The following is an 11383-nucleotide window of genomic DNA, read 5'->3' on the forward strand; positions in this document are numbered from 1 at the left end:
CTCCATTGTGGTATGTATAATTACTCTTACGAACTGAAGATGACAATTGTCGCAAAATTTATTAACAGCATTCTTCTTACTCCGGTCACACATATGCGAAACTGCTCTCGCCTACCGCGTATAGTCGTTTCTTCAGTTCTGGAGCGATGTTTATGAGGAGTTATAAATCAGTCTCATCGCCGAGCCAGGGGAGCCTGAGGCTCGCATTTTCTTTAAGATCCATGGCATTGTTCATCCGTTGTAATCCTGCAGAGTTTGCAACTATTCCGTTAGGTACCTGCGGATGATCCGCGTCCGTTCTCCGTTCTTCGCGCACGGAATATCTCCGCAAGTAACTTGATGGAATCCGAATCATCCCTCAAGAAGGAACGGCTGTCTCGGCCACTAGTCCTGCAGGATACCAATGGGAAATTCCTTGGGGGCGGAGAAGCTGGTTGGACACTTGACGGGCTGGCTTATTTACTGCAGTCTACACTTCGCGTACCGATATTAATTCCACCCTGACTCTGTCATGAGCGCTGTACGAGTAGAATCCTCAATTTCTTAAGCAGCCCCTATCTCTTCCACATCCGACGCACGTGGCTCTGAAATTGCATTTCAATTACTTCCATTCGAAAGAAGTGAGAAAAAAAAATTTCGTGTTGTATTACTTAGAACCTGGCATATGTTAAATAGTTATTATCGTAATTTATGTTGGTGACCTTTCCATTTTGATGATACTTTAAGATGTAGGTCGAGGTGTAGTTTGACCTTTTTGTGCGGAATGGAAATGTTTGATAGCTTGCGTTACATTTTCGCCCGTATACGCAATGGATTCATGATTGAAATAGTTTTATTATAGCGAAGCTTCGGTACACCGAAAAACTTTACAGAGAAACCAGCCGCAGCTCGGTTTTCCATTCGCTTCCATCTCTGTTGCATAGATTGGTCATTTTTCAAAGTGAAACCGCCTGACCACGTTCTGTTTGCGATTCTGTGAATTTATGTGCATAAATTTTATCGCAAGGTTTTCGCGCGCTGTAGTTTAAGTAACGCTGAAGTTTCTGGAAGACCTTGGATACAAGTGGAAGTGACTTTATATCCGGTAAAAATAATTCAAATCACGGTCGAGAACATCGACGAATTTTACAGCCTTTTAAAAGTTACTAATAAGTCGTATAAATCATAAATTCGATAAGGCAAAAGTTGGGATTAAAAGTTACGCAAGTACCCTGCAGGCTCACTTGACTTCGCAGCAAGTTATATTATTTGTTTATACGTACCTATAATATCACGGTATTCGTTCCTTTTTTCCCAATTTTGCATCCAGATAACTCCTCTCCTCGAACACTCCACTCCACTTACAAGGATTTGAAGTTCTGTATCCGCACTATTTCTCAACCAAGTAACAAGCGGAAAACAATTGTTCAATGTTTTTATAATTCCATATGCAAAACCGTTTTCTCTTGGTAAAAACTGAACTTGTACATATATATATATATATATATATATATATATATATAATCAATAAACAGTTCCTTCTCAGTTTGTAATTATGCGTTATAACGTCACATTATTCGTACATAAACTCATTTATTCTTCACGACTTTAACAAGTTGTAAATACATGCTCAATGGCAACCTATGTAGCTCAAGTAATAGGTGATTATTAAATAATAAGTTACTAGTACGGTAATTCCAATATGGGTAAATATGTGTAATGAAAATTTAGTTGAATATGAAAAGTGACGTATCCAAATTACTAATTCATGGTGACACTTCGAAAGGTTTATTTGTATTTAATATATGTATATCTTTACTGTACAATCTACAGACATTTTTGAAATGTTTATTCGTGCCATACTTATAATATTATGGTATATATACTATAGAGATCGTTGCGTAACCACCTTTCGGAACCGACCATAGAAGTGCCATGCTGTATTTGAGAGCGATGTTCGGTGGCGTATTAAGATTTTAAATCGCTTCTCTGAAACGTGGTTACAGATTAATCTATCTATTTGCGACTGCCAACCTGCTTACTCTCCATTCCTCACTCTACAAGTTTACAACCATAATTGTAATAAATAAAGACTATTGTTATTATTATTATTATAATATACATGTATAGTTATTTCCTACAGCGACAAATGAAACGTCTATTCATTGCATGTACATGAAACGATTCTTGATATAGAAATCTTAAACTTGTACATACATCACATAAACATGTAGAGAGAGTAAATAATAAATGAATAAAAACATCTGGTCAATCTAATACTGAAACAATCGTAGACTGATAATTACTAAATTACATATATAGTTATGTAAGATTAATTTGTATTTATTACGACAGATACAATTACTGTATCTATATATTGGCGACTTGATATGTATACATATATGTAAGATTTCAGCCCCCCTCGACTGCGTCGTATATTATAATCCGTATATGAAAATTGTAAATAAAAACCACTGTACTACTATATTCAATAGGCAATATACTTAGGCAATTTATTAGACTTTTAATTATACGAATTCTAAGATAGGAAAATACACACACCACGCGTAAAATCATTACTCGAACCGTAATAATATCTCTCGATATGATGTCCTTTATAATAAATATATCAATAATGTAATAAAAATAGTTTCCAAGATATTCTATATACATACTTTTCTATTGTCATCCTGGATTATCGTTATTACCCAAAAATCCTTTGATGTCCAACAACGGAATGTCTTTAAAGATTCACACTTTTCCTTGTCCACGAATTTTGTTATTCTTATACAGATTAAATGAACAATAAATGAAAAATGCAATAGCCATACAAACAAGAATATTTTATATTTGACTAGAGCACAGCTCATTGTGAGACAAATTTGTAAGAATTCGCTAGCAGGTAAAATTTTTAAGAAATCAGGGCTTGGTTCATAACCATTGCCTGAGAGTTGAAACAAAATTTTTATTTTCATCAAATGGATAAATTTTGATGAACTTAGGATGAAAATTAGTATATTCCAAATACCACATGAAATTACCTGCGATTTCCGACTCTTTCAAAGGGATATCAAATACCCTAAGAATTCCTTGATTCCATAATTTTCATGAATACTGGACACCCTGGAAGATCAAACGTTCCTCGTCGACTAACGAGTTTATAACGACCGCCAACGGCAAAAATAGTTTACAGAACGGCGACTGCCCATTGAGATGGCGCTTCTTGATGAACTTCATTGCAGCAGCATCAGACGGCATACTTGCAAACTGCGGTAGAATTTTCACGCAAACTTTCACCGCAAGATTCTTCTTACTGGAAATTCTCTAAAATGAACTAACAATTGAACAATCTTCGAAGTTTCAACACACCCGATCAATTGTCAAACAAGGTAACTGACCAGCGTTGTTTCGCCGCCGACACTTTCCACACTTGACAGAAATACGGTTATTCTCAAAGAAATTTGAAGGTTAGGTCAGGTTAGGCTCAGCTTTAGCGACATTTGAATTTTCGGCACAACTGGAGAGTAAAAATAGTCCAGCAAAATCACCACTCTGTAATAGAGTCATTTTGCATCCTTTGTTGATATATTTCAATGCTAGTTTCAGACTTAAAGAACTTTTGATTACAGCATGTCGTGGATAACAAACAGCATTTGTTTGGCGGTGCGGTCTTGGACACCACAGGTGACGGCTGTCCGCTTTCGCTACCATGCTGAGAGAATGGCGTCAGGTAAAATACCCCGTTATGGTTACGAGGATACAGCAACGCGCAGAGGACTGCTGCCGCATACGGGACAGGGTCAAAAATTACCGATGCCAGACTACAGGCCCAGAGATGCGTGGATAGAAAAGAGAGCTTTATTCGGACAAAACGACTATATAGACATTTTGGGAAATGAAAAACTTCACCCGACAAGGATTTTGTATAAGGTACCCTCGTGGTTGAGAGGCGTCAGCGGTAATGAGTACCAAGTCTTGTTGCGAAAGAGAAAAATGCTTCGACATGGTATATATCCGATAGCTCGGCCGACCAAATGGAAGGAGTTGCAGAAAAGACTAGGTTATTTGTATAGATACCTGAATCGAAAGACAAAAACTGGTTTCTCGACTAAGTAGAATAGTGTATGACATATATCTATATGTCTGTAAAATTATTTAGATTGAAATATTTAATAAATAAAGAATCAAAATATAATAAAAACAAAACACAAAACATTTCGATGGTCTCTTTCTCATTTTCCCAATTTTTAAACAGCATTTACCAGGGTGACAAATGATGGTAGAAATCTGATAAAAATCAGTGAAAATTTTTGGGATTTCCTCAAAAACGATATTCTTGTGCCAAAATAACAATTGAATACTTCAGTAATTTAAACTTTGATTAATATTGGATTGACAAAATTATAGGATTATGAAATATTAATATACACCCTGATTATGCCTATTTACCTTACACCTGTACAATTGCTAATAATTCTCAACCAGTTGATAAATATTTTACAGTTATATTACAAAATATTGAATTTATTTTTCGATATATTTATAATTATTATCATCATTATTATTATCATCATCCAAAGGATGTACAAAATCGCTTCACAGTAATTAAAAATCGCGTATGTATGAGTTGCGATTTATTTAGAATCACTATTGAATTCAAAATAGAGAGACAGAGAAGTCATTACGAAAACATTACGTTTTATTTACAAAAACAATAGTGTATAATGATTCTATTAGTTTTCCAACTTTTATTCTGAATAATAATATTTGAATGTTAATTTATTAAGAGGCTAGTTCGTAATGTAAAAGGGTAGTTTGTAATAAGTACAGTTAAATGCAAAAAAAAGAACTTCTGTTAATTTGTTAGTAGAGGATTGTAACAATTTAACGCAAAAAATGTATATAATTTCATTTCCTGTTCAGATGCAAATAATTCATTGCCATATGACGATAATATAATTGAATAAATTGTCCATGTCCGGTTTTGATTCTCGTTTTTAAGACTAAACCTCCGGTAATAAATTCAAACACGAAGTGAATTTTACGGACAAAATTGTGAATTCACGAGCAGTGTTAAAATTAATTTCAGCTGTAGCATTATATCCTCGACTTGCCTGTTATCAATCTTTATTTTACTCTAAAAAAAATCATGGCAAAAACAGTTCAAGTATGATTTTTCCTTTGACGAAATGTTTAAAATTGAGAATTTAGTCTGTGAAATTTACTCACACGTACGCCCGTGAATTTTCGCGAAGTCTCCATATAACGATTTTTATTGTTAAATGTCTCGCGCGTACATACATATTTTTAATCTAACGTTTCTTTTTTCGTTCGATAATAAAATACTGTTCGTCAAATCATCATCATAATTTATTGAATATTTACGTATTTTCGGAACGCGATTAAAATTAAAACATAGAACCTACAGAAAACTCTAAATTGTCTATCGGAAGAACGCTACACATTGAAAAGCTTTTTAACAATACGTTTGATATTGTAAATGATTTATACATGCTGAATTAAAAAAAGTTAATACTGTCAGTGGCAGCCAGTATGTATTGCAAAATTCATATTTCCGATGTCACTAGTTAGAGGCAAACAACATATCGTGTATTCTCTACAAGTTTAATTTCTGAGATTATTAAATTTTTGAAAAAAAGTAAAATAATATCTGAAATTGATTTATTTATGTACATGACCTAATGGCAGTTTGTTTATCTTCCCTTTTTTTGCGTTTTATGGCAATTTGACAGTCTAGATATATATTAACACGCACGGTTGTACACATTAAAAACCTTATATTCCGATTCCACCACCTATTGAAGCATGAAAATTATTAGTTCAATGTGCTTCAGAATATCTATTTTGATACAATATTGGCATCCAAAAATAGATTTACGCACAGTGATCGTATATTATAAAAGCCTGTTTTTACCCAGTAAACGATAAAAAAAAAAATTTTATCAATGGAAAACAATAGAAAATTTGAGGTTTAGGCTGAATTCGATTTTTCGATTCTAAAATGACAATTTGAAGTAATAGTTTGGATGACTGAAATCTGTTTTTATATCAATAAGTGGTAAAAAATTACGAGGTATAGATAAGTCTAATTAGTTTTGAAAATCAAGGAATTATAATTACAGTGTGATACCAAGTGTTTAAAAAATTATATCCCAAATCGTAAAAGAATGATAACAACAGAACGATAAATTCGGATTGATTTTCACATCATACAATACATGTTCTTGACAATTACGAATCGGCAGTTATCAGAATGAATCTGTTTTAATACGTTTCAACCTTTTTTATTTACTGGCGCTGCTAACAGTTTTGAAAAATCAAATACCAAAGGAGGTTTGAAAAACTGTACATATTCGTTGATACGATTCAACAATGAGTATAAGTGGAGTTTCTCCTTTTTCTGATCGCGAATAAACTCTGTAAAAAGGTAAAACACTAACTACTTGGCTTTACGATTTTCTTTGATACAGTACTACCTCATTATAAGAGTCCTCGTCATAAGAAAATTTCCCCTTCGTTCTGCTCTGACGACAAATTACTTGGAATCATATTTCCCTAAACACCCTACATCCTCCTATAACGATTCGAGGTAGTACTGTACCTCGAAACATCTTCTGTAAATAGTCGAACGTTGATATATATATAAATATGAAACACGATTTTTCATTAAAAACTTACACTTTGGAGAATGTACAATGTTTCTCCATTCATTTAAATAAATAACTACAATCTCGAATTGTCGATCATTCGCGACATTGTTTATTAATTACCTACCTAAACTGCCATTTGTGGTGTAAAAATTAATTAGCGGTTAAGAGATTAACGTATAATAAATTCATAAATGATTTTGCAGAAAAGATAACACGGTGGTTTCGTAATGTTTGCTCGCGTCAACGTTTCGCAAACTGTGTCTCTCATTCGGATACACCTGTAGTTCGTAAGGTTTTCCAGCTTTAACTAACGCGTTTATAAGCTGACTTGTATGGAAAAAATGCACGTTTTCGTCAATGAGGCCGTGAATTATGAGCAAACGGTTTTCTTCTTCGGGAAATTTGTTTATATAATTCAAGACTGACCCATTCGCATAACCTTGAGGATTATTTTCCGGGAGGTCCATGTAACGCTCCGTGTAACCGGTGTCGTATAAATTCCAAGAAGTCACCGGCGCTCCTGCGATGGCCAACTGAAACAATATATTATTATGGAAATTAGCAAGCTATGAAAAGGTATCAATGATGAAAACTGATACTCACTTTGAATATGTCAGGAAATTGAGTCAAACCCATTAGACTCAAATATCCCCCGTAAGACCAGCCATGAATTGCGACTCTGGACATATCGATGCAGCCCGTCGTGTCAGCTAGCCAGCGCAGCACCTCGACTTGATCGATCAACTCCACAGTTCCCATTCTTCTTTGTAAGTAACTTTCGAACATTAGACCTCTATATTGAGAACCTCGCGAGTCAATTAGAACTACGGAATATCCCTGAGCAGCCAGCATGTGCATTCGCAAATGCCTCATACCCTAAAAATGAATTAATTGTTTATCAATGCAGTGGGTGGATAATAGAGCTCTCGGTTAGCTAAAAACAAATCGATCGAACATATTTTTCGAGGGAATTGAACGTGTGTTAAGTTTGGTAAGCGAGCCCTGTTAGTAATTTTTTGTCTTTTTGTCATACCTTGAACGTATTGGATACAAGCTGAACCTCTGGTCCTCCATAAACGTTTAATATGGTAGGATACTTCTTCCCTGGTTGATAATTATGTGGCTTAAAAATCATGGCGAATATTGTCTCACCCGATTTTATTTTGTGAGTATAAATCTCGGGCGCAAATAATTCCGAGTCAGGTGCAGATGGCTCCAACAGATAGCCCACTGGTGTGAGTGTGATACTTTCTACTGTCCAGTCTGACTGAGATATCCTAAATACCTGAAATAAGACGTATGACAATCGCAATTCTTTGGGGCAATATAAACGACATGGAAGAAACATTTTCATTTATCTTACCTGGCAAGTAGGTAATGTCTTAATAGAACTATAAACGGCGACGAGCATAGTACATTGTTTATTAAAATAAACACTGTTGTAACTATAACCCGGTCGTGTAAGCAGTCTTATCTCCAATGGACGGCGTAATGATACGGCGTAAACGTGCTGTTCCAATGGTCCTTCTCTCAAACCAGAGAAATAAGCTATAGAATTCGCTTCATCAACCCACAGATTTCTACCTAATACTTCCCAATTCCCCTTTGTCAGTGCAATTTTGGATATAACTCGGGGCTGAAGAAACACGTTATCCATCCTATCTAACGGTTCTTCCACACCACTTGTTAAACCTATAAAAATTCATTCAAAAAGTCAAAATAATGGCAGATTCACTCCTGATTGTATTCATACATTATCTATTTTCAGCTTACCAGCTATACTCGATGTGACAAGATACAAATGTCTGAATCCAGTTTCTTCACTGCCCCAAATAAATTTAACTTCTGTCGGGTCATCGGATGGTAAGAAGTACAGTAAGTCATTGACGTTTATCCAGATATTGCTTGTCTGTGAATAAATCACCTGAACACTCGCTGACGACAACGCGAAATGATTTTCCGAATTATAAACATTTGGAGGTGGCTCGCAGAAGTTATCAACCGACAACAGGACAAGCTCAAGCCTCTGTTGTCGACGATCCAACAATTGCACCCAAACGCTGAAAAATATTTTCAAATATGTCAATATTCAGGTAGTTTTATTTTTTTACTGCATCAAAACATTCAAAAGCACTGGAATATTTTTCTCCAGCTTAATAATTCGACTTACTACTGTGCGTCAGGCGTCCAGCCGACTCGGACAACGTACTCCATCCACGGAAACATAATGTGCAGTGGGTACTGAAGCTCTAATATTTCAATATCCATAACCTGAACCGTTTCTGAGAGCTTGAATTGCACCATTTTCAAATTACTTCTAGCATTGGAAGTTCCAGCTCTCGGAAATCTGAATTCTTCAATTTCACCAGAGTTCGAAGTTGAAGAAGGGAAACAAAATATCTTTACATCACTTTCATCAACTTCCTCGTAAACTATTCTGTAAATTCCATCAGTTGATTTTGGTTGCCACCAATAACCGATAAATCTGCAACGAAAAAGATGAGTTAATAAAAATTACAAACACTGGAGAACGTTGACGTTCAATGCTATAATGTAATTAAACCAACCTCGTGAATTCTTCTTGCATTACATAGGAAGGTGTTCCAGCCATTAACGGATCATCGGCCAAACTTCTTCCACCCTTCCTCGCGTAAGTCAGCCTTACAGAAGATCCGGTAATACTGTGCGACAAATGTAAATCACCCGCACATGTGTGAGCGACCAAAGCATGATCCCACGGACAAATTTGCGGACACAACTTAGCACCAGTCATCGACATTCTTAATTCAGACGGAAAAAGAAGGCCAGGCTGAAATTTATTATTCAAAATTAGACATGACTTTGTTTTCGTCCAATCCTTTCCAAATTCATAATAAGTGTGCTACAAAAACTCGCTTTGAAGGGTTGAGATAATTCATTAAATCAGAAATAACGAAACTTTCTCATATTTACCGTACTTCCATTATCTACACATTGGTATAGACTGCTCGCAGCTGGAAAAACCAGTTTTCCACTTTCCGGATGTATTTCGTAGCTCGTAATGCCCCATGTAGCTAACCTTTTTCTCTCCCACAGGAGTTGCTCTTCTCTCGACAACCGATTGACGGATGACAAGCTGAAACGGCAAATTGTTTATTCATTAATTTCTCCCACTACTATTCTAGCTACTTAATTACCAGAAACAAACTCCTCACCTTTGAAAGTTAGCCTCTATAAGTGACTGCCAATTTAATTTGTATCCATTAGCATTATCTGAATGTCCGATGTCGACATAGAGCAGCGTGGTTTCCCATCCGTGGGACGGAGTACTCAAGAAATATATTCTCATCCTGAAAAAGCATATTTTCACTAACTTATCAATAGTTCATATAAAAAGAAAACTAGAGAATCTTGTAAGTGATTTCTAGAAAATTTGGCTCGCAATATGTTCAGAGCAATTACCGCAAAATCTGAATCAAAGTCAATTCATATGCTGGATAAAATTGTGATTCAAATAATTTAAGTAACGTCGAAATACAGTATAAATGCAACAGGTCGAATCCACAAAATTGCAGTAGATTATGCTTACCGTCCGTCTGGCAGGGATCTAAAAGTGATGGAGGCAGGCACGGATCCGGCAGAAACTCCGGCGAGTCGTCTCCTGAGGTCGCTGACGACACCCCGAAGTTCAGACCATGTTTTTTTCCGAGTACCATTCTGAGAGACGTGACTGTCCCCGACTTCACTGCAATTATCCATGTTTATCTGGGGATAACCTGGCCTTTTATTTTGAGGTTATGTGATACGAGGAGCGAAATCCTTTGCCAGATGCATATCACGATCTCGTCTATAAGAGAAAATAGAAGATTACTGAAATGCCTTGCGGAGAAAAGCGATCCTCTTCCGTTGCGACGATAAAAAATATATCGTGTGATTTATTTATAGGTTATTTCCCGAGAAAGCGGTCAACTTTCACTTCTGCTCAATCCTACGCTTGTAACACGACGACGAAGTGAAGGGTTACAAGTATTATTCTGCGTTCTAGTCGCAGCACACGAAATAACGATCGCAATATCACGTTTCTTAATAAAAACCAACCGACGCGGTTTACTCGGCGTTTATATTTACAAATAAACAATTAATCTCTTATTAATCTGTCAGATTTGGGAGAATGACACTTCTGTTTTTTCGGAATTACAGATAACACCCTGCTTACAATATTTAACTTGGCTAGCACCGTATCGCTCTCCGGCCGAATGTCAAAATACATCCCTGATTAAAACCGTATAACGTATCCGATTTTCCAAATTTCTCTGATCACCTCTTCGTCGAAATAGTAGGCGTCTGCCGTTCGTTCAAACCTAACCGTGATATGTAGCCGATATATTTCGATGAGCGAAGGTTTGCAATCACTCCCGTGTTATAACGCACACTTGGCTTGCTATTTTTATTACCTTTTCGAAATAATAATGTTAAAAATAACTATACCAGCAGTACGGGCACTACGGGTTCTTTCCCTCTTTTCCCCCCCTTCAACCTCTTTCTCCTTTCTCTCTTTTATTCCGCCGCTCTTTTTATTCTTTGTATTTTTCCCGTGGCCCCGACCACGAAGCAATAACTGACAGTCTTGATACTCTTGATGTTCCTCCGCCGTGCCTACTAGCAGCCTACACTAGCGCTCCACGCGGCATTCTTGCAAAGCTTTTGCTCGACTGTCCTCAGTGGTTCTCAACTCTATCCCTTCACACCCGCTG

The 11383-nt window shown here is 36.3% G+C and overlaps 2 protein-coding genes across 8 annotated transcripts; one reads left to right on the plus strand and one right to left on the minus strand.

Annotated features, from left to right (window-relative positions):
• Positions 1-757: 757 nt before the first annotated feature.
• On the minus strand, positions 758-11135 carry LOC124413000 (dipeptidyl peptidase 9). Of its 7 annotated transcripts, none has more exons than XM_046893282.1 (11): positions 10219-10613; positions 9845-9979; positions 9603-9765; positions 9218-9459; positions 8821-9135; positions 8424-8710; positions 8014-8342; positions 7684-7935; positions 7254-7526; positions 7077-7183; positions 758-973 (listed from the first exon to the last, which is right to left on the minus strand). In XM_046893282.1, the coding sequence occupies exons 1-11, from the start codon at positions 10386-10388 to the stop codon at positions 787-789; spliced, it is 2460 nt and encodes an 819-aa protein (XP_046749238.1). In that variant the 5' UTR covers positions 10389-10613; the 3' UTR covers positions 758-786. The 7 variants fall into 7 exon arrangements, with proteins under 7 accessions (XP_046749238.1, XP_046749235.1, XP_046749232.1 ...); XM_046893279.1 differs by lacking the exon at positions 758-973 and adding an exon at positions 11118-11135 and having other exon boundaries at positions 6230-7183; positions 10219-10476; XM_046893276.1 differs by lacking the exon at positions 758-973 and adding an exon at positions 11084-11135 and having other exon boundaries at positions 6230-7183; positions 10219-10476.
• Positions 3228-4155, plus strand: LOC124413001 (39S ribosomal protein L51, mitochondrial). The gene is made up of 2 exons (XM_046893284.1): positions 3228-3368; positions 3609-4155. The coding sequence occupies exon 2, from the start codon at positions 3610-3612 to the stop codon at positions 4093-4095; it is 486 nt and encodes a 161-aa protein (XP_046749240.1). The 5' UTR covers positions 3228-3368; position 3609; the 3' UTR covers positions 4096-4155.
• Positions 11136-11383: the final 248 nt, after the last annotated feature.

Source organism: Diprion similis, chromosome 12 (assembly GCF_021155765.1).
Source record: "Diprion similis isolate iyDipSimi1 chromosome 12, iyDipSimi1.1, whole genome shotgun sequence".
Classification (NCBI taxonomy): domain Eukaryota; kingdom Metazoa; phylum Arthropoda; class Insecta; order Hymenoptera; family Diprionidae; genus Diprion; species Diprion similis.